Source organism: Filicampus tigris, chromosome 7 (assembly GCF_054856515.1).
Source record: "Filicampus tigris isolate MCC_2025a chromosome 7, RoL_Ftig_1.0, whole genome shotgun sequence".
Taxonomy (NCBI): domain Eukaryota; kingdom Metazoa; phylum Chordata; class Actinopteri; order Syngnathiformes; family Syngnathidae; genus Filicampus; species Filicampus tigris.
Genome location: NC_141223.1, coordinates 3,904,029 through 3,927,219, shown reverse-complemented (window position 1 = coordinate 3,927,219; position 23,191 = coordinate 3,904,029). Strand labels below are relative to the sequence as shown.

The 23,191-nt window shown below is 40.8% G+C and overlaps 2 protein-coding genes across 4 annotated transcripts; one reads left to right on the top strand and one right to left on the bottom strand.

The window, feature by feature from the left end:
• The first annotated feature begins 4,330 nt into the window (after nt 1-4,330).
• Nucleotides 4,331-11,329, top strand: slc33a1 (solute carrier family 33 member 1). 3 transcript variants are annotated; one of them, XM_086035510.1, is made up of 10 exons: nt 4,331-4,534; nt 4,773-4,804; nt 5,432-5,884; nt 5,980-6,133; nt 7,242-7,437; nt 7,509-7,711; nt 7,805-7,989; nt 8,060-8,177; nt 9,149-9,364; nt 9,605-11,329. In XM_086035510.1, exons 3-10 carry the CDS (start codon nt 5,475-5,477, stop codon nt 9,770-9,772), a joined length of 1,650 nt encoding a protein of 549 aa, XP_085891636.1. In that variant the 5' UTR covers nt 4,331-4,534; nt 4,773-4,804; nt 5,432-5,474; the 3' UTR covers nt 9,773-11,329. The 3 variants fall into 3 exon arrangements, with proteins under 3 accessions (XP_085891636.1, XP_085891635.1, XP_085891637.1); XM_086035509.1 differs by lacking the exon at nt 4,331-4,534 and adding an exon at nt 4,535-4,660; XM_086035511.1 differs by lacking the exons at nt 4,331-4,534; nt 4,773-4,804 and adding an exon at nt 4,575-4,660.
• Nucleotides 11,330-12,364: 1,035 nt separating this feature from the next.
• Nucleotides 12,365-22,993, bottom strand: rps6kb1b (ribosomal protein S6 kinase B1b). The gene is made up of 15 exons (XM_086036473.1): nt 22,798-22,993; nt 21,500-21,543; nt 21,303-21,423; nt 21,129-21,197; nt 19,760-19,907; nt 19,057-19,114; nt 18,820-18,920; nt 17,602-17,692; nt 17,393-17,483; nt 17,137-17,244; nt 17,000-17,062; nt 16,753-16,830; nt 15,203-15,310; nt 15,015-15,127; nt 12,365-13,564 (listed from the first exon to the last, which is right to left on the bottom strand). Exons 1-15 carry the CDS (start codon nt 22,864-22,866, stop codon nt 13,309-13,311), a joined length of 1,518 nt encoding a protein of 505 aa, XP_085892599.1. The 5' UTR covers nt 22,867-22,993; the 3' UTR covers nt 12,365-13,308.
• Nucleotides 22,994-23,191: the final 198 nt, after the last annotated feature.

The window sequence follows — 23,191 nt, the reverse complement described above, 5'->3', positions numbered from 1 at the left end:
TGTTTATGTTATATGTTTTTCTCTCCTGGGGTAATAGGTTAGCGGCATTCTTGGTTCACACTCCTTAACAGTAGGTGGCGGTAATGTACCTGACAGTTTCTTGCTTACTGCTATAAAACTCCTTTAGAAGAAGAAGATATATGATATGAATAATTTAGTTGTCAACTTTGTACAGGTTTGCCTGACTATAATTTATTTGTCCTATTCTATTCGTATTTGTTCCACGTTCCTACCGTCATCAATGTTCACAAGCTGTGGGTCATGACTGAAAGAACAAGATCCCGGATACAAGCGGTCGAAATGAGGGGTGTCCAGGCTCTGACTTTAGAGATAGTATGAGAAGCTCGGTCATCAGCTCCCCGGTGACCATGATGAAAACAAGCAGCATGGGAAATTGATGGACCGTGTAACTGATATCTCATGTAGCAATGTGAGAGAGTCAACATATTAGAAAGAGCTTTCAGTAGGATGGAGTGCAGTTATAGAGCAATTCAAACTATAACCACAATAAAGACATTGTTCAATCAATACATCTCAGTGTGTCAGGCCAAATGGAGCGTTATTATTTTTGCAAAGGCATGATTGATTGTGCATGTCAAAATGTTTGGGCTGGTTGGTGCTGATAATAAATATGAATGTGATTACGCTTCCTGCAATGGAGCAATATTTATTTTACAAATGTGTTTTAGTCCTCACAGTCAGAATCGTAAAGCGTCTTATGGATTAACTTGCTGTTGGCTGTTTTAAAAGCGGAGAGGGTTTGTAACACTGCATTATTTATAACAGGGAGCCATTCAGGACTTTGGCAAATACATTTTGGAGTAAAATGGAATTCAAAGCAGGGTATGCTTTGAATTCTAGTTTACTCTGAAGTCGCGTGTCAAACTTTAAGTACGGTATACACCTTGTCTTTCAAGAAACAACCCAGATTCCCCCAAACTGAATCCGATTTTTTATGTATTTGTCTTGATGTCTCTATATCCGATTTTTCATTTATTATGCAATTATTTAAATGAGTTATTTTCTTCTGTTTGATATGTGGTCTGTTTTACTTTCTGTAGCTATCTTGTGCATCATGCTGTTATGAAAAGCGGAAGTCAACGCAAACAATTTTTTTCAAGAATATGTTCTATGCAAGACCACTAGTTGAAACAGGGCATTCTGATAAATATTGCGTTTGTGGAATAAGTGTTAATCCACACGTTTTTAGCGATCCCCGGGGGCGTCCATTCTCTCTTCTGTCGACTGAAAATGACATCACAACTGCTCACAATGACCAATCACGGCTCAGATTCAGAAAACAGGTCAGCCGTGATTGGTCGTTGTGAGCAGTCGTGATGTCATTTTCAGTCGACAGAAGACAAAATGGTCGCCCCCAAAGATGGCTAAAAACGAGCGCATTTTGCTTCTTAACTTCTATTCCACAAACGCAAAATGAATCAGAATGCCGTGTTTCAACTAGTGGGCGTGCTGGGAACATATTCTTGAAAAAAATATGTTTGGATTGACTTCCGCTTTGAATCTCAACTAAACCAACTGCTGAGTATGACACTCAAATGTCTACTCTACACAATCGCAATTGCAACAGCAGCAACAAACATACTGTCAGATGACTTGCATTTTGTTTCAAGGAAAACCTCTTGGTTTATTTTTATTTTTTTTACATGACCTGGCTCTGTTGGATTGCTGTCAAGTCACCATGTATGATACGGTGCACGCTTTAGTAAAACAACAGTAATTGTAGTCGACAGTAGTCACATGCTCTCAGTTAAATTCGAAGTCCTCCAGAGTGAAATTGGAATTTCACAGGGAAGATGCAATTTCGAGCACATGACTTGACGTTCAACTGTAGAGTGAGTCTGAATTTAAGAGCCCAACTGCGTTATAGTGTCACCACTGTGAACGGTGATAATGCAGTTATTGGGCTGAGATTTCAGCAACAGGAGAGTTTATAATGGAGACTTATGAAATATGTCAAGACTTGACTAAGAACCACAAATGCTGTCTAAAACGGACCAGCTTATGCCTGGTTGGAGTTGAACTCTTTAAAGTGTAGACAAAACACATGGACTGCTACAAATACAATTAGTTCATAAAAATGTTTGAAAAGACAGAACACAGGATAGCGGGTGATGAGATTCAAACACCGAACCACAGAACTGTGAGGCAGGCGGGCGTGCTAACCACTCGATCAACGATCTGCCCACTCATCCTAAAAAGACAATATTGCAAAGTACGGTAAATGTTATTAAATATATAAGCGAACAATGAGGACAGCATATCTTTATTGAATTTATTCCCCCGCAAAATCTCATAAATTTTCAAAAGGGTCCATTTGACACGCAACCTAACAGAAGGGTTAAACAGTAGGCATGAAAAAAACCAAACAACTCCACTGCCCCATAAAAAAATGTCACAGTGACTGTAAGTAAAAGGCAGCAACGACAACGACACACCGGCACGTGGTTACAATCAAGCCTGTCCTCATCACGTGCTGATCTTCAAATTTGCCTGTGACTTGTCACATGCCATCTGTGGTGATAAGCAGCTTCACATGCACTCATAGCAACCACAAGGCTGAGCGTGCTGCCAGTCATTACCTTCGACTTCAGCATGGCGCCTTGGCAAAAAGGCCTTTTGATCGCAGAGAACGTTGCTGCTTGGAAATCAAATAACCTGGTGATGATTTTAGACTGGACAAGGACACGGTTTTCAGAGTTGTGAAATATGATAAGTGGCAAATTCCCCTGAAGTGACTCACAATTTCTCAGATGCTACAATCTGTGTTTTTCTTGCAAGGTTGTTTTTTTGTTGTTGTTGTTGTTGTTGTGAGCAGAACACAAGTCACATTTTTTACGTGGCTCAAAAGTTCAAATTAAAATTTTGTGTCTTTGTATATTGTTGAAATCTCACTTTGGGCCAACACTGTATCTCATTCAACTTTGATGCAATTGTGTTATGTTTCTCATGGATTCAATGTTGAGGAAGTACAAAATAACATAATAATACAACAAAATAACCACACACTATTGTTTTTCCCAGTACAAAGGGCTTTCTTGCATAAAAAATACCATTCAAAGGATGGCACAAAACTGTTGAACAAGAAAGCAATATTAAGTGCGAGAACTCATTTTGTACATTTTTTCCCCCAAAAATGAACTCACTCAATACTTTAATATCATTGAGGTACTATGTTTGACCTACATATCAGTCCAAATCCACACAAAAAATATTAGGCTTACTCAAGTCGTAATATAGGGCAGTACAAGACCCTGCAGTGTAAGCACAACTAAGACATGTCTGCTATGTAGGGGTGATTGGTAATATGATATTACTATTAACTTAAAACTACAGTCGACACCCTTTGCATAGGCACAGATTTCTTTCTATTTTTTAATTTTTTTTTTTTTTACCCAGTTTGTCTTGGGGTTTTTTTCTTCCTCATTTCCCCCCGTTTTCGTGGAAAACGCGACTCGGGTCGTGGAAAACACATATTGAATCATCATTAGGTTTCTTTTTGAATTTTGAATTGAATTTTGGCGGTTTGTAAAAAACATGAAAAATTCAAAAAGATTAACACAACAAAAACAATATATTGGGTTATTTAAGAGGCCACAGAGTGGGTTTGTGGGCCAGGGTCCCTGAGATTTTTAGGTGCACTCATAGGTCTTTAACACCGATTTCAAATTTGTCTTGCTTTAAAGCCATAACTATTGTTTAGTTTCAATTCACGCAATTAAAAACCCAAAGGTTCGCTTTCCTTCCTCATGCAAAGGAATATTAATCTCATACTGAGCATGCATTCTTGATTCAGAAAAAGCGTAACAAAATATATTTGTTGCCAAGGAAAATAGAGCAGAGTTAATACATTGGAGCGGAGAATACGAGTGTTTCAAAAAGAGAAGTCTTTATCAAAACCACCAAAGGTTTCAACCTTTTTCACTTGTGACAGCATAAAATTATGTCCGTACCCGACAAGAAGCCAGTCATTCTTACCAGTCACAATAGCGCTACTAGTGCCAGCCGAGGAGGCTGCAGTACAGGTCAAGAGTGACATTTTTCGTCACAAAGGTGTGAGTATTATTAAAGCGGTCGTAATGGTAAACTGTTAACTGTTGATTCATGTTCTTATCAATTACAGGAAGTGTTGCGATGATTCGCTATAGGATAATAATAAAGGACTATATGCACACTTTTCAGTTGCTATAGCAACACTCTCATATGTGGCCAAAGGATGACGCGATGCTTTTCAGTCGCTTTATTCACACGAGTTAGCAAGAGAATGCCCATTTATTCCTTTGCGCTTTAACCTTTGATGACATCACAACCGCCACTTCACAAGCCCGCCCTGAACGACCCACTCAGGGAAAACAAATGCATGTAAACAGCAACGTTGAGCTTGAGTGAAACAAATGCATGTAAACAGCAACGTTGAGCTTGAGTTACTAGAAATATTTACAAAGTGCGCTGCACCACCACAGTTCTACAATCGGAATAGGCAGGACCAGGACCTATAGCGGAACCAATTATTCAGGTAAGTTTTAACACGTCAGCTGTAGTGAATCGGACACATTTGAACGTTGCGCACCAGTACACTTCCTGGTGCGTCTGACATCGATGTTGTTAAATTTTCATCGGTGTGACTTTTCAAACGTCTACGGTAGGCATTTTCAGTGTTTGGTGTTGTCACGTTTGCACCGACCAACAAATTCACTTTTCGCGATCATGTGTAATTTGGCTTCTCGTGTGTGCTTTTTTTTTTTTTTGTTTAGCATGTTGCTTCTTCCGCCGCCATCACAATCAGGTATGCTTGCTGTCATATGAATGATATTTCACCTTTTCTTCTCATGCTTGCATCTGCATGCCCTTAACAACAAACCTTCCCGATTGAAGAGTGTATATACGAAATTTAATGTATAAATTGTAGATTGACAGCGATCTTTGTTTTGCTTTCGTTTCTATGGCCAGAGACCATAGCGCATTGATAGTATTTCTTTTTATTGATGTCGTGATACAAAGTTAAAAGTGGCTTTGGCAATTGTCATTTGACTGACGTTACGTAAAAACAATCTCCAATAGGAAATTGGAGATTACAACCTGGGCAGATTCTTTCAATTATCAAGTTATAAAGTTAAAAGTGGCTTTGGCAATAGTCTTTTGACTGACGTTACGTAAAAACAATCTCCAGTGGGAAATTGGAGATTACAACCTGGGCAGATTCTTTCAATTATCAAGGCGTATATTTTTTTAAAATCTATTCACACAATATTATCTAAATGAGCAAGTGCACACTACTCTAGTGCCGGCTTACCACCCATATCACCGTCCTTATTTGTCCCAGAGGCAGACAAGACTCAATGGACTCGTTTAACTTTTTTGTTGTTATTGTTTTTAAATCAAGTCTTGAAGCCATTTCTTGATTTTGTTTCAGATTTGCGGAGTGCACTGCACCCCTGGACTTCTCCGGTGCTATCATGGAACACAGTAATCGCGATCTAATTCCACCTAAGAATGGCCGGCAGAGAAAGCAGGTAGGTGTGGGCCTCCGCCATTCCGAAAGCCAGAAGGACAGCGGCCGGATAGATATGGGCGTCTCTAAGCCGGAAGTACATGGGGAAGTGGACCCATACTCTGAGGACAGGATGCATCCTAAAGTCCACCGAGGTATTCGGGCCGAATTGGGGAATGTGTCGCTGCTTTTCTTCCTCTATGTGCTGCAAGGGATTCCCCTCGGACTGGCTGGCAGCATTCCACTGATCTTACAGAGTAAGAATGTCAGCTACAAAGACCAAGCTGTCTTTAGCTTTGTTTTTTGGCCATTTAGTCTCAAGCTTATATGGGCACCGCTGGTGGATGCGCTCTACTTCAGCAAGTTTGGTAGAAGGTAAAAATAACTGTATGGATATGTAACATGCACTGTTAAGTTTTTTTTTTTTCATACAAGTTGAGCCCTCTCTATTTCTGCCCATGTTTGTGTAGAAAATCGTGGCTGGTACCCACGCAGTACCTGTTGGGCCTCTTCATGCTCTACCTTTCTCTAAGAGTTGACTCGCTGCTGCAGAGTGAGGGAGGCCCGAATGTGGTCGCACTGACATCCGTTTTCTTTATGCTCGCCTTTCTAGCAGCCACGCAGGTATGCATCCATAAGCGTCATGATGGTCAGGCATATATACCGAAAGAAAAGTTGGCAATAACATGGTCAATAAAGGGAACGATTCTACGAATAAAAGAAAGACAGGATAAAGCTCGAGAAAGAAAATGAAAAAACATACATTTTTCATTTTGAGAAGTAAGCTAAGTGCATAAAAATAGTATGTAAAAAAAAAATGGTGAGAATACTCATACTACAAGACCCAAGACAAGTCGTCATATCTGCAAAAAAACTAAAGAAAAACACAATAAAATCATATGAGAAAAAGGTCTTCAATGAGAAAAAAAAATATCTTAATTTTACAATAATAATGTCAATATCACTAGAGGAAAATCCATAATTTCACAAGATTGAGGTCAACATTACAAGGAAAAACGTCATTTTAGTTAGTTATATTCAGAGAAAAAAGACTATTACAGGATATAAAGAAAACAACTCGAAAAATAGAATGCATTCCATTGTAGAAACAAACATGATTTTTTTTTTAATTATGTTACGAGGAAAGTAAATAAAAATGGAATCATAATACCATTACATTTTTTTATGATAATAGTCATAAACTCTGCATAAATTGAGAACAAAAAATCATAGGTTCATAAAATTGAATTTATAATATCACAAGGAAAAACAAATTGATTAAAAAAGTGAGTGAGAAAAAGCTAGGATTTATAAAAAGGAAGTCATTTTATAATATAAATATTACCAAAAAAAACATACTTTACAAAATTGGGGTTGCAATGTTAAAAACAAAATGGTGCTATTCCAAGAAAGTCGTAAACTGACACTAAAGTTACCAATTTTCATGAATTATGTATGTAGTATGAAGGAAAAATTGTAATTTCATGAAAAAAAATAAATATACAGTATATGTATTTATACCGCAACAATGTCATTTTATTATGAAAACAAAGAATTTTTTTTTGAGTAGATAGAAGTAATGTTGAGACAATGTTTATCTTTTCAGTATGGCCGTAGAGCTCTTGTTTACACAATTACTGTAAGCAAGTACATGTTTGGAGATGGAGTAGTATTTTAAAAAAAAAATATATATATATTATTATTATTTTTTTTGTACTGCTGTCTTCGTCAGGACATTGCTGTAGATGGCTGGGCGCTCACAATGCTATCTAGAGAGAACGTAGGCTACGCGTCTACATGCAACTCGGTGGGCCAGACAGCCGGCTATTTCCTGGGGAATGTGCTCTTTCTGGCTGTGGAGTCTACCGACTTCTGCAACAAATACCTCAGAACGGAGCCCAAGGAGACCGGAATTGTCACCTTGGCAGGTAAGCGGGTGACCGCAAGCACCCAAAGGTCACACAGCTGTCATTTTCAACATCTTGTTGTTTGTCCGCAGACTTCCTGTTTTTCTGGGGCGTGGTTTTCCTGATTTCCACAACGCTGGTGGCCATGTTGAAAAGCGAGAACGGCGTGCGCGGCAAAGGCAGGGCCGGCGATCCCGAGGAGACGCAGGGCGTTTTCCAAACCTACAAGTTGCTGTTCACTATCATCAAGATGCCAGCGGTCTTCACCTTCTGTGCGCTGCTTCTCACTGCCAAAGTAAAGCGAGCGTTCGTTTCAACACGGTTGGAGGGATTTGCCTGGACAGGAGCGCCATTGAGGCCCGCCGCTCTTTTGGCCGCTTGTTTTCAGATCGGCTTCGCCGCAGCCGACGCGGTGACCGGTCTGAAGTTGGTGGAGGCCGGCGTTCCGAAGGCGCAATTAGCATTGCTGGCCGTGCCCATGGTGCCTCTGCAGATCCTTCTACCGGTGGTCATCAGTAAATACACAGCAGGGCCCAGACCGTTGGATGTCTTCTACAAGGCCTTCCCTTTAAGGTTTTAACAACCACACACAAGCGCCGTGCTCTGTGTGCTACGGGTTTTGTGAAGTGTTACGTTGTTGCAGGTTAATCATTGGCCTGGGGTTTGCGCTGCTTGTTGCGTGGACGCCGAGTGTGAGACAAGAAGGAGGTTTCCCCCTTTACTACTATGGCGTTGTAGTGTATAGCTATGCAGTGCATCAGGTGAGATGTCACTTGTATACGCTTTCATCTTCCATCATAGTTTTGCTATTCAGTGGGGAACTTAACCTGACTTAGCCCAACTCAAATACCGCCACTAGTCACGTCGCGATTTTATAAACCGGCAGTGTTGGGCAGTAGCGGCGTTTCTTGTTTAACTGCAGTACATTTCTTTTCCCCTTCAGGTGACCCAATTTCTTTCATTGGCCAGCAGGTGTCACTATTGTTTTCATTTGATCAGAACATCCCGTTTTATTGTCATGATTTATTGTTGCAGCTTCTTTTGCCTAATTTGATCATATGTACACCTGCCTTCCAAGTTGTTACATCCACAATTTAAATAGCTAAATTATTACGTTTTTTCTGATGTAAAATTGTGACTTTTTCCCCCCCCTCAGTATACGTACTAAGATACTTATGGAGGCCCATTCCCGCTGGTAAAAAAACGTTTTTTGGGGTTTTTTTTTTTGGCGGCAGTGGATTTTTTTTTCTCCCGCAGGTAAAAAAAAAAAATTTAAAAAAACTTTGACGTGCAAGGCCCATCCACAGGCAATCACCGTTTGAGCTGATGTTTACTTTATGAAGGTATTATTGTATACTTTTATTTGACGTGTGTTAAAATGGTGTGAGTTGTGTTTTTTGTGTGGCCATTATGCGATATAGCCCATTACGGTGAAGCAAGGTATGTCTGCGGTCCCCCCTTTTTTTTTTTTTCTCCACTGGTGGAAAGGAGCTTCTGCAAAAAAAAAATCCACTGGCCGAAACAGGGCTTCTGCAGTAAAAAAAAAAAAAAAATCTGTGGCAGGAATGGGCTGCTTCTTCCAAAGAACTTTTGAATTTTTTTTTATTTTACTGGCGGATTATTTCTTCCTTTTTATTTTCATCAAACCATGACTTATGTTCTCAACAAATGACTTTGAAATGAAATGATCGAAAACTATCGCAATGTACTCACCAAATCTTCCTGCCCGCAGGTGGCTTTGTACAGCATGTACGTCGCCGGCATGGCCTTCCACGCCAAAGTGAGCGACCCACTCATAGGTGGCACCTACATGACGCTGCTGAACACGGTCACTAACCTGGGAGGGAACTGGCCCTCCACTCTTGCGCTTTGGTTGGTGGATCCCCTCGCCTGGAAGGAGTGCCAGGGCGCCGTCGGCCAAACTTGTTACTCACCGGAGGAAGTGGGGGTCAGGGCGTGTTTTCTGCCTTCTACTACTCTTGACTGTACTGCACAGTAGTGCAAATTTTGGCATAGCAGTCGGACGACAAATATTACTCGTGACGCTAATGGTGATTTTGGTGCTTCTGGCAGGGTCCAGAAAACTTGTGTATTAATAGCCAAAAGTGCCACTCATCGTCCAAAAGAAAAATATTACTACTTAAGCGTCGTAAGCAGAAAATACTCAAGTGTCACGTCTCTTTTCCAGCTGTGCGTCAAGGAAGGCGGCACCTGCGTCACAACGCTGGACGGCTACTACGTGGAGTCGGTGGCGTGCGTGCTGATTGGCCTTGCCTGGTGGGTGTGGTTAGGGAGCAAATTGAAGGGGCTGCAGGATCTCAGACCAGCCGCGTGGAGATGCAGTCGTCACTTTTGATGACTAAACCAGTCCATTTTGTTTTCTTTTTCCTGTGCAAAAGAACATCTAAATGCTGGATGCCTTGCTATCTTTTAGCATTAAAGCCTATTTTATTTTATTTTATTTTTTTTGTCGATGGAATCAGCATGACCAAATCAGAACTGGCTCGGGACAGCATCATGTAACGATCCGCTACCATATGGATAGTGGGCAAGAATGTTCACAAAACCCATCCAGAAACTATGCAACATACCTGCCTGACTGCTGGTTTTTGTTTTATCAACTGATAGGAGAGCAACAACTACATGTTGTAAGTGGATCACATAGTATACCATATTTTGGGACTTATAAGTCATTCCGGACTATGAGTCGCACCAGTCAAAGTAAGAAGGAGAAAAAAGGTCAAAATTCTGGGTGAAATTTATTTAACAAAAACAGACCCAAGAACAGAAGGGCTCGGATTCAGCAACCAAAATCCCCGTTCCCAAATCATGGGCGCGTTTGGAAATACTCTCCGAGCACATACTGCTTCACTCCGACTGTTTTGAAAAGTTAGCGTCGATAATGTGCCTTCATTTATTCAGAGTACCCCGAAAAAGGAAGTGTCGGAGCCTAGTGCGTCAAGCAGTATAGATGGAAATAATTCAAGCACGACCTGATGATTTAGGACGTGTTATGTTAAAGGCGGCGAGTACTTTCGGTACTATTTTCGTACACATATATAACACACTCAATTGTCTCATTAAATTGCCAGGACGTTCTGCCTGCTTGCGCCCCCGTGTAAAGTATTTAAGGGATTTTTTTTCACTTTTATTCTCAGAATTCTGACATTAAAGTGATGATTCTGACTTCAAAGTGAGAATTCTGACTTTATTCTCGGAATTCTGACCGTGAGAATTCTGACTTTAAAGTGGGAATTCTGAAAAGGGAGAATTCTGAGAATAAAGCCAGAATCCTCACATTAAAGTCAGAATTCTGAGAATAGTCAGAATTCTCACTTTAAATGACTTTAAAGAACAATTCTGACTTTAGAGTTAGAATTCTGAGAATAAAGTCAGAATTATGACTTTAAAGAACAATTTATGAGATAAAAGTGTGAATCTTGCCAACCTATTACCCCCCCCACTGGCCCTAATCCTCTTCCGTATTATTGTAATCAAGATTATAATTTTTTATTCAGGGGTCAAATTTCTTCTAGGAAGGGGAACAACGTTTTTAACTACGGTAGATTACAATGTAACAGTGATGTAAATTCATGTACCGTACATGTTAAATGGGATCTTATAGTTGGTGGGTGTATAAACAATTATCTAGTGTATTTGTTGTTTTTTAAATTGATCTAAACCTGGGGTGGGAAACCTTGAACACAAAGCCATTTTGACCGGGTTTCCACAGAAAAAAAAACCCACTGGGAGCCGCAATCACTTTTTGACATCTGAAATTGTTAGCCTACATATATATCTTTATACTTTTAAAATAATATGTTGCTTATGAAATCCATGCAGTCCATCCATGTTCCACAAAATTAAATTTTCTTTAATTAGAACACATTTTGAACTCTTACCCCCCCCCCCCCCCCCCCAAAAAATGCAGAGTTGGTCTCTTTCAAATTAATTAAAAAGCTTAACTTAAAAAAATGTCTGAATTCAAAAATCCAATGGAAGTAATAGCACTACTTCACTGAACAATAAAAATAAATATTTGCAACATAACTGCCTGATTATTTTACCTGCATGGCCGGCCGGGACTTCTGCTCCTGAACCTCTGCGCACAGCGTCTGCAAATCGGGGCTGTAGGAAGTCACTTTCATCTTTACGCAGGACTGTAAGATGCCGTCTTATTTGAAAAAAAAAGAACAGATTTTTGGGTGTTCAGGGCCGCAAAGGCTATAGACTTGTATGAACCGGTCCGCGGCAGAAAAAAAAGGTTGGTGACAACTGATATAAAACATGCAGGAGGATACATATAGGTATTTTGTTTATTGGTTGGTCACCAAAAAATGTGCCGTTTTGAAGGGAAAGTAGTTCGTAAACGTTACATTAACGTTACCATCTAGGTACCCGTGATTTTGGATTCGATCCAATACCAAGTAGTATCTGATATCGGTACCGGAGGTTTTTTTTTTTTTAACAAAGCTGCGAAAAAAACATGTGCGCTGCTACTGCGCTTACATCAGTTGAACGAACTATTTTGTTACCACTTCATGTCATCTTGTCAACAGTGGCGTGCACTCCATGCAGTGCCTACGAGACGTGGGTCTGCAACCTGATCGTTCTTCATCCAATCAAATGTGTTCGCAAATTTCAGGTGGGCGGGCCGGAGCCAGCAATTGTTCTGCCAAGGTAGAAAGCTCTTTGCCTTTGGCAACACACAGGGAAAATTCTGATTAGATGACAATAAAACCAAATTATAAATTTCAATATCTATATAACAAATATCAATACTTTCATCTTGAGGACTTAAAATTAAGCACTCTGGATCGGAACATTAGGTATTTTGGTATCGATCCGCCCAGCCCTAGTGGAGAACAGTTGTGGAAATTTCTAGTTTGATGTCACGGTAATTTATGAGTTGAAATGTCAAATAAATGTCAAGTGCTGTCACACAAGGCACAAAACAATATTTTTTTATGTTTTATTATAATTCCCCTTGCTTAACCAGGAAATTTAAAATGTCCTCCCAAACAAGTGATCTTGATGGCGGTAGCAAATAATGCAGCCAAAACTTTTTCGAGAGCATTCAAACTGGAAACATGTCCAGATCAACTGGCGGCACCGGGAGCAATGTTTCTTTGGAAGTAATGTCCAATGACAATCCAATCAGACGTCCCAAAGGTGCTGGTGGTGGTGGTGGGGGGGGGGGGGGGGGGGGCAATTAATTCAGTACGGGCTTCCTTGCACATGTAACCCATAATGCCCCCCAAAAGGTAAAACGTCCACTTTTTCCAAACATGATATGTTTAATTTAGGCTCTCTTAATTCATAATCGATGTATAGCACAACATTAGATGAAAGCTACAGCCACCAATACATCTCTTTTGAACTATCGACCTAATTGCATCTTTTTTTTTTTTTTTTTTCTCCATTGAATCAGGAATCATTTGCTGTCTTCCCAGCAACATGAGCAACTTCTTCAATGGCATTCACTAAATCAGCACAAAGCACTCGGATGGTTTCTTGAACAGCGGATTGCGCTCTCTGATTAAAAAAAAACAACTCTTGCTTGAAGCTCCTCCGATCGTCCGCGGTGCTTCTTAGCTCCGGCTCGCTACGATGTGGCGGGAGGGGTGGTCAAATGTGAAACCAGAAGCGTCGGCGGAGAAATGTCGTGACGACGATGCGAGACGGTAACACTGATAAATGAACTGAGGCACGCTGACATCCCGGACCGGCGTTCCACCGCCGGGCTGTGACAGCACGTGTGTGTGTGTGTGTGTGGATGGGCAAGATTTGATTGATAATAGTCTCTTAGCATCCATATCTTTTTGCTTTGCTTCTTAAAAATGTCAACAAAAGGAAAAGAGTCAAGAAATAAACTTAAGGAGGCGAGCTGGGTCATAGGTTCATACGTAAATGCTCGGGCCTTTTGGCCACCACGGGGTACGCTTGTTGCTTCATCTGAGCCAGGTTGACCCCGGCAGGCTGACGAATTGGAAGAGGGGCGGAGGCTTCCGAGTTGGTGGTCACATCCATTTGCTCCGGTGTGGAGACCTCCATGGCCTGGTCCTGAGGAGACTGGAGGAGAGCCGGCCCTCCGCTGGGGAGGAGGGAACTCCGCGGCCAGCACTCCCCTCCTGAAAATTTGACCGGGCTGAAAAGGATGGAAGCGGAGAGGGCGACATAAGGAAATGGCGTGTTAGGACAATGTAACTGTTAATTCATACCTGAACAAGCAATTCAACACAGTTATGGACATGACAAATTACAATATCATGCATCACTTTTTATTTATTTATTTTTTTTTTTTAAATAAAAATGGTACTACTACTTTAACCCATTAGTAGCCGCCTGGCTCAAACCTAAGAGCGATGCATATGGCTTTCACACGGGCCCGAGTTGATTATGATTTACTGTTTCAATCGAAGATAAATGTCAGTGCAAGAGAAGCACAATTTAAAAAAAAAAAAAAAAAAAAAAAAAAAAAAAAAAAAAAGAAATCGAGTGGTATACTATCCTATATTCAATTACAAAGACGTCGATATCGTCATGCGGCCTCCAAACATATTCTAACCAAATGTCACGTTCGACTGGTTCAAAGTCCACAAGCGCGTCGTCTCCATCACTGCCGTTCTTATTTCGGAGCCCCCGTGATCGACGGTGTCCGCACTTACTGCTCGAAAAAAATCCGGACATCCCCCAAGGGTTCACGACACTGTCACGTGTATATTCTGATGCATTGAATTGGCTAAGAGACTGACGATTGGATTAAAAAAAAGGAAAAGACGTATCCACTCTCCCCGCATTAAAGGTAGAAAGATGCAACAGGACTCCAGTGGTAGAAACGCAGTTATGCGCTCCCGGCCTTAATGGGTTAAAGTATTCCTAGCACCTGCTTTCATAAATGAGGGGATTATCATATATCTTTTAAAAGACTTGCTTGCACAATTCCCCAACTAAGAAGACAAGTGTGCTTGCTTCAAGCTGTCTTGTCACCCACAGTTGAAGTTTACTGTAAAGCCCGTAACTCACCGAGCAGCGTATCGGCGTACCAGTATCGGTATTCGGAACAACACTAGTTACGATAACATGTGAAATGATATACACGACAGGTTATTCTGCCCGTTGTAAAGTCGATATGTAATGCAGGTTTATATGCAGCCTTAGAACGCCCTCCTGTGGTTGTTTGGTGTATTGTTTGCTGACCTTGAAAAGGAAAGGGATACGATATAATGTGATAACAATTTCACACATAAGTCGCTCCAGAGTATAAGTCGCCCCCTCGGCCAAACTATGAAAAAAAAAAACCCAAAAAATGCGCCTTATAGTCTGGAAAATACGGTGGGTCGTAGACAACAGTGTAGTGCATGGAGAGTTCAGGCCTCATGAGGAATTTGTGCTTCAGCTGTTACATTATTGTCCTGGCATAGCATCACAACTACATCCACCCACTGAGGTACACATGTACAATCTAATGAGATCGGAAATTCCATCTTTACAAAGATGACAATCCTCAGCTATATATTAGTTTTTGTTTTTTTTTAAAGCCGATGTTACTCAGCATTGACCACGCTTTGATATACGACAACATAAAGCCGCCTTACCTGAGAGGCGTTCTCGGACTGCCGATGAATCGTCGAGGTGAACGGATTTTGGGCTCAAAGGAGAACTTCTCTTTGATATTTTCCAGGACTGAGGGAGCCACATACGTGAAGCCCTGTGAGGAAATAAGAGACATCACGTGAGTGTTTTCTGGCCAAGACACCAAAGGGTCCAAATGAGCGCAAGTTACCAGGAAAGCTTGGTTAGCACTTTCACTCAGCGTCGAGTCATCGGGGCTGTCGACTGGCGTCTGACTGGTGAATTTAGAGTCAAACTGACTCACGTCTTCAGCCGATTGCTACAAAGCCAGAGAGAGGGCAATCCCTCGTCAAAACGTGCATAGAAATACATTGGGATCTTGACTTTTTCAGTACCCCGAGTTATGTTTTTCAAGTTATGAGCTGTCTCTTAACGCATTCAATGTCAAGGATTTAAAAAAAAAATGTTTTTCAAGAATTCAGGCATTCAATACCTGGTATGTCTCTGTGTATTTTTTTTTTTTTCCCCACGATGTTGGGGAAAAGAGGGTCGGAAAATGGCTGAGCTCAATGATTTGAAATTTTTCCCCCCCTACTTTGTATTGCGAACCCAAAATTGAATTACATCATCATTTATGTCATGGGTCAAACAAGAAAAAAAAAAAAAAAAAAAAAAAAAAAAAAAAAAAAAGGCACTAGAATGGCCTCACATGTTAGGGCTGTGCAATTAATCAAAATTCTATTATAATTATGATTATTACCCTCCACAATTACAAAATTGGCATAATCCTAAAAAACGATTAATATACATTTATATCCAACGCACTATATTTGTTTACACAAAGAAATCATACATTTGCACCTTTTAAATTTTTTTTTTTATAATAACTCATTTGATCTATATATATATATATATATATATATATATATATATATACATATATATATATACATACATATATATATACATATATATACATATATATATCTATAGCTATGTAGATGATTTCAATCGTTACCAAGATAATTGTCATTCATATTTTTTTTTCATAACCAAGCAGCCCTAACCAGAGTTCTAGCCACCGATGCACTTTCAGCCGTTTGCTGAACGGTACAAGCAGTCAAATACCCAAATACAAAGTTAAAACGCTTCGAAGGAGTTGCAGTGGGCCAAAACAGGCCCGGATGCCCACAAGCAGATTAACCGACGCCGAATACAACAGTAGGTAGAGTAATTACAATTTATAAACCCAGTTTAATTCTTTGCCTTGTCTTTTATAATACTTTTTTTTTTTTAAGAGGGGGTGGATTAATGTCATTTCATTTCAATGGGTAAAATGATTTTGGTGTAAATTCAACTCATTCACTGCCAGGCATTTTCAGATCCTCTATTACCCTAACGTTTGAAAAAAATGTGAGAAAAAAAAATTAGAAATAAGATCCTGGGATTTGAATGGCCGGACTGTGAAAAGACAAGTAAATTCGTCAATGGCAGTGAATGAGTTCAATGGAATTACAAGCTTGGTCAGGGAACAAATTGGCAGGGGGCGTAAGAATGTCACGCGGCGCAAGGCGCCTCACTTAGCTGAACTTACTGTGTTATTGTTTTATATTCATGACCTGGAAGTGCTTTTCATACAAATACTTACCTACAAAAATGATATTTCCAAGTTATGAATCAATCAAGCGGGCCTAATATAAGGCTACAAAAGTTGAAAAAAAAAAAGGTCCAGTTGGAAACACACTGTGGCCCTCTACTCACCAAGAAAGGTTTGAAGGGAGGCTCCACTTTACGAGCCAACAAATCTTCCCAATTTATATGTCGGAAGAAGGGATGTGCCTGTGGGACATGACAATGAGCCATAAAAAAAAAAGAAAGAAAGAAAAAAAGAATCAAGTACCTTATCGCCGCCGTCCTGTGAAAAACACGTACGGCCATGTTTTTTTTTTTCATGTCTACGTTAACGTGGTTCCCGGCGTACGGACATCCCATTCAAACGGACGCTCACCTGCACCTCGGTGGCGTCGCCGGCGCCCGCTCCCAACCGCGCCGAGGCGTTTCTCTTCAGCAGCTGCGTGCACATTTCAAAGTCATGAGAAAAGGCATCATCCAATCACAGAGGCGCCTCGGGCTGAAAAACGCTACCCGCTTCAGGAGGTCTCTGGCTTCCTGTGTGAGGTAGGGCGGGAGGCTGAGCTTGCACTTCAAGATTTTGTCGATGGTCTTTTTACGGTTTTCGCCAGTGAACGGTGGCTAGAGACGCAAGACGGGGAAAAGAATTGCTCAGCCGCCGTAGGACTCGTACTACGGCAGGATTTGGAATGCTAGGCAAGGGGAGAGAGGGGGGAGAAAAAAAAAAAAAAAAAAAAAAAAAAAAGGCAATTTTGTGAGTCACACTGACCGCCCCTGTGAGCATGTCATACATCAGAGCACCCAGACTCCACCAGTCTACGGCTCTGTTATGTCCGCTTCGCATTAATATCTCCGGGGCCCTGTACCAATGAGAAGAAGGCGCGTCGTTATTGTCTTACCCAAACAACGGACTCATTCGCGTACAGCACAGAAGAGCAACTGTTGATATTAGTTTGGAGCGGTGAAGGAGGTACTTGCATGTATTCAATGGTGCCACAGAAAGTGTGGGTGACTGTACCGTCGTGAATCGACTCTTTGCACAGTCCGAAATCTGTTAGCTTGACATGGCCTGCAGGGACACGCGCGCATGGTTTGAGTTCACATTTGATGAGTTTAAGATCTTTCCGTTTGTACAGTATATCAACAAATATTTGCAGTTTGAAATTCTCAAATTCACTTTTTTTTTTTTCTCGCAAAAAATGTTCTATTTGTTGGACACTGTGCAATGACAATTAAGATTCTATTTTTAATTCTAATTCTATTCCCCGTTGTTTCATTCGGGACAAAATAATTATTACTCCGGCACCATCTGGTGGAATCCTGACGTTATTGTTTGGGTTCATTCACAGCGTTCCAGTGTTTTTTTTCGTACGCGTTTGAGATGTCCTGCTTTGCAGTACGTTTCTGCTTCACTCTAAATAAGAGACGCCAATGTAGTCTACTTTGTTGTTACAATGAGCCTCATGTGAAGGTGCTTTGCCTTGTGGAAATCGGCCATTTTGTCACTTCTGTCGACTGAAAATGACATCACAACTGCTCACAACGACCAATCACGGCTCAGCTTCAGAAAACAGGTCAGCCGTGATTGGCCGTTACCGGACCCCCGAGCAGCTGTGATGTCATTTCCAGTCATCGGAAGTGACAAAATGGCCGCCCCTGAGATGGCTCAAAAACGGGTGGATTAAGTCTTATTCCACAAACGCAATATTTATCCGAAAGCCTTGTTTCAACTAGTGGGCTTGCAGAGAACATATTCTTGAAAAAAATATTATTTGGGTTGACTTCCCCCATTCACGACTGAATGCAGTGATTATGTAACAAACATTCATTGTGTACATTCTAAATGCATGGCATTGGTCCTTTATGCCTCTTCATAGGCTGGATCTATAAAATTGAAAATATTGGGGTGATCGTTCTAATATTTTCAGAATATGAAGTGGGCATGCATACGCGTGCGCATAAATGTTGCTGATAATCCGTCACTATTTTTGTTGATTGAAGTGACAATGTTTTTTTTGTTTTTTTTTCTCTAGGAAGCACCGGTGGCAATTACACACGTGCTACGTAACAGAGATCACGTGCACATTTACGTGATCACGTGTGTGAGCACGTCAAGTCGGCGTCCCATCACTGCTGTGCTATTTTCATCAACCAAGCAGTTGGTCACCCAACCAATATGTTGAAGCGTCGACACACCTTGATTGTTTAGCATGATGTTCTCCGGCTTGAGGTCCCTGTAGATGATGCCCTTCTGGTGCAGGTGACCCAAAGCCATGGAGATCTCAGCGAGGTAAAAACTACAAGGAAGAAAAAAAAAAAAAAAAAAAATCCTTTATTGGCACTTTTCACATTTAAAGCCTTAATTAAATTGCCTCCAAAAGCATAATGCCCCTGCCCCGCCTTTTTTTTTTTTTTTTTTTTTTTCAATCTCACCAGGCTGTGTCTTCCATGAAAATGCCCTCCCTTTCCAACTGCATGAATAGTTCTCCCCCTGCAAGGAAAAAAACAGCAGCGTGAGTGAATACACACCTCACCAGATTGTCCGTCCTTGACTCCTCTGCAGACAAGGACATCTTCGTGTTTTTCCAGCACGATTGACTATTTTAACTCATTCACTGCCAGATATTGTCAGACCCTCTTTTATGCTAACATTTGAAAATAAATAAAGAACGAAATTCCTGGGATTGAATGGCTGGACTGTGAAGTAAATTCGTCCATGGCAGTAAAGGGCATTTTTAAAGTTTTGAACTTTGTTTTTACATTTTAGACTGGTTAGCTCATTCACTGCCATTGACGAATTTATTTGTCTTTTCGCAGTCCGGCCGTTCAATCCCAAGAATTTATTATTTTTTTTCTTTTTTTCCAAACCTTAGAGTAAAACAGGGTCTGAAAATGTGTGGCAGTGAACGAGTTCATCCCTTCATTTTAAGAGAATATGTTTACTGTGTTATAACACCAACCAGTAAATTGTTTTCGACACCTCTATGCCAGTTAATTAAGAAATGTTTCAATGATAAATGGGGGAAAACTGCACGAGCAGTTAACCGGAGTTTTACGATTTCCATTGGGCAATCGGCCTCCAAATCCTGTGCCGCTATCCTCTATTTGTGTCAGGTGTGCACATTGTCGCACTGACCGCTCAGGTACTCCAGGATGAGGTACAGCTTCCCGCCTGTCTGAAAGGCGTAGATGAGATCGACAATGAAAGGATGCTTCACCTCCTCCAGGATGTTCCTTTCCGCCTTGGTGTGGGCTGTGTCCTTGGCGTTGCGTACAATCATTGCCTGTCACCCAGCCAACAACAACAACAACAACAACAAAACATTAAGCGCCGCTATAAAACAGAGCAGAAGAGTGAGAGGTGTGCGCTGAGCCCAGTCATTGATCCACCTGCGCATAGATAGCGACATTTGTTAATGATTGCTAACACGGCAGATCAAATGTTTGTCCTTGTTTTTGCTCCATACTCAAACACACATTTTATGAGAAAAAAAAAAAATCCTCACGAAAAATGTTCCTTAAATCATACGTACTGAAACAATGAGTCTGTCACTATACATGGCCGGCATAGAAAGTTGGACAAAGATAATGGGATTTGCGGCGCAAATCGAGCCGGGATTTTGGGGGCAAAAATATGTGGAAGTCGTAAAGCTGAACATTTCAAACTGCCATAATGCATAACATCAAACAAGACATCAGAATATCGCTTTGAAACCTCAGTTGATGTGTGTGTGTTGCTTTTTCTTTGGCTTGGAATGTTTTAAGAGAGTTCAATGCATATACACTGTGAGTTACGGCGGCAGCAGAGAGTGCAACTTTTTTTTTTTTTTTTTTTTTTCCTTATGTGTGAAAAAGTTACTAAGTTGCGTTGTCATCTCTGTAACTGCATGAGAACTTGCTTTTCTATCACTAGGTAATCATGTGAAAAAATTAACTATTAATTCTTGTTCACACTGCATTCTCTTAACTCGTGGAACTGTTTTTCCAAATTTTTCTGATCTGTGCTCTCATGACTGGCGGTGAAATTCGTATTCCTTTATTTCTAGTCAACTCTTTTGTTTTGGTCAAGTTCTACTTCATTTGTTTTCATCTGGCTCCGTATGGTCACTCCTCATATTACACCTAAGTACGGCATTTGCACAATTTACATTACCAGCCAGCAAGCTTTTTTGCCTAGATTTCAGTGACAGAGAACCACACATCAGCCTACTACTTTAAGAGGGAAAAAATGGTTAAAAACCATGTGAATTGAGTACAGTTATGAATGTTGTCATTTAAAACTTTCCCTGTTCAGTTAATAATGGTTTTATGATGGAAAACTTGACCGCGGTAAAGCAGTGGGAGAAACGAATGCAAAATACGAATAAACTGGAAGTCAAGCAGCATTCTGAAACTGATGGTGTTACACTGTATTTCCAGAAAGAAGCTTTATCAAGGGTATTCAAAACATTGAGCATATAATATATACACCATAGTTGTATTTAAGAAAGGGGACTAAAACGTACCTTTTTTAAGACTTTCATGGCAAATATTTTGCCCGAAGCAGCTCCCATGACTTTTCGAACCTGAAAAACCTGCCCCAAAAGAAAAGAAAGCGGGGGGGGGGGTTATTTGTGAGCTTGTCAAAAGAAGAATTTTAAATAAAATAGGTCCAGACTTTGTGCCTCTCCAACACATACCTTTCCATAACCACCTTTCCCCAGAACTCTTAGCAGTTCAAAACACTCTGGTCTAATATTTTCTGTCCCTTGATTTACATTGTCTTCTGATATCTCTATCTTCTCACAACCTTCCATGTTGCTGCAAAGAAGACATCAATACAGATGAACATTGTGGTTTTAATCATCTCTGGTGACGACCGATATGCAATACTTACAATTCGAATCCGCTGCACTGCTCCATGATCTCATTAATTTGTGCCTGGGAGGAAAGCAGATGCTGATGTCAAACATAAAGAAAAGAGCAAGGTGTGCGATAAAACAATGCCTTCTTCCCCAATGCATGATTGTCACGATTATTATTTATTCATTTTAGTTTCCTGATAATGTTTCTGAGAACTATTAATGCCTTTTTTGCGCCTGATTAATATTTAATAACATAATAGAGCCGATATACATCTAGCACTAAACGTTTGTAAAAGGTGAGGGCTGAAGACTTAATGCTAAATACTGCTGGCGTGGGACTCCTATCACCATTGGGTAAATTTCTTATTTTTTTCACAAATCGATATACTATTGGTTAGTCCACATGTGCGGGTGTTATTTTTACATATTTTTTTTTAACCAATTGAATGTGTTGAAAATGGTTTGCGCTCTTTGACGATGTATCAATGGTTGAACAAACATGCTTTTATGGGGGCCTCCTGACAAGTGATGATTTTGGAAGTACAGTACACGCCTATGTCGCCTGACGCCAGCAATGTTTCCACTATATTGCACAAGGTGAGGCTAGGGTTTTCTGCATAAAATGTCTGTTTACAGAGGTGAACCTCTTCACGTGATAAATATGAGCTGTTGAGGCGCTGCACTGTTTATTGAACATGAACGTTAAGCAAGATGTTAAGCAATATTCCTAAATATAAACACCCAATAGATAAAAACTAATCTTAAATGTAAGCTTGATTTTAATTCAAATTGAACATTTTGATAACGCTATTAACTTTGAAGCACCTCTCTCAGCAGGAACAACAATAGGTTGTCATTGGGAAATACAGTACTACAACACAAACACGAGTGTGCTAGTGCGTTTATTTTGTACTATTAGCTGGGACTCCACACAGAGCCACTCTGTCAAAGTACTGCCAACATAAACTGTTGCACACTGAGACACATTTATCACTACTGCCCAGTGGCCAAGTAAGGCTGTGCTTGCACAATTCCAACATGACAGCTATGGCATTTAAACGTAAATGCGTCGCAGTTCCACTAGCTGTCGGTATTAGGTAGAATCAAAGTAGTGCAAGTTAATAAAAGCAGCGAGCATGTTAGCTTGTGCCAATACTACCCCGAGGAGGCCCGGGAGCTCCGGCTGCGGGAGTAGGCCCGCGGCGGTTTGGAGGCAGGCTAAGCGGCTAAAAGCTAGCGAGCTAACTAACTAGCTCGCTAGCTACTGGGCATTAAGACTTTATGCAGTGACATGTCGAGCGACTACGCTCAGAAGCTTCGTTTAAAGTACCTCGTCAGTCTCATCATCGGAGACATTTTGCTCCGGCTGGTCCAAATCAATGTCAAACACTCCGGCCATGGCAGCGCTTCGCTGGAATCGCTCTGTCACAGACCGCAAGAATTACGTCCCCCACCTCATGGACAAACACACACCGCCGCCATGACCGGCTACTACACTGAGCATGCGCAGTACTGTGCACAACTGAAGGGGCGGTGGGCGGTAACCCAAGAGTAGGTTTTTTTTTCATTTTGTCACAAAACAATAAACGCTGAGTCAAAAGTCCTCACCGACCTATGTCATTTGTTTTGACAGGATCTAAACGCAGTGACTACACGTCGGAATTCAATTACTTGTTGTTGATATTAAATGTCCCCGTAAGTAATTAATCTTGCTGGTTGTTAAT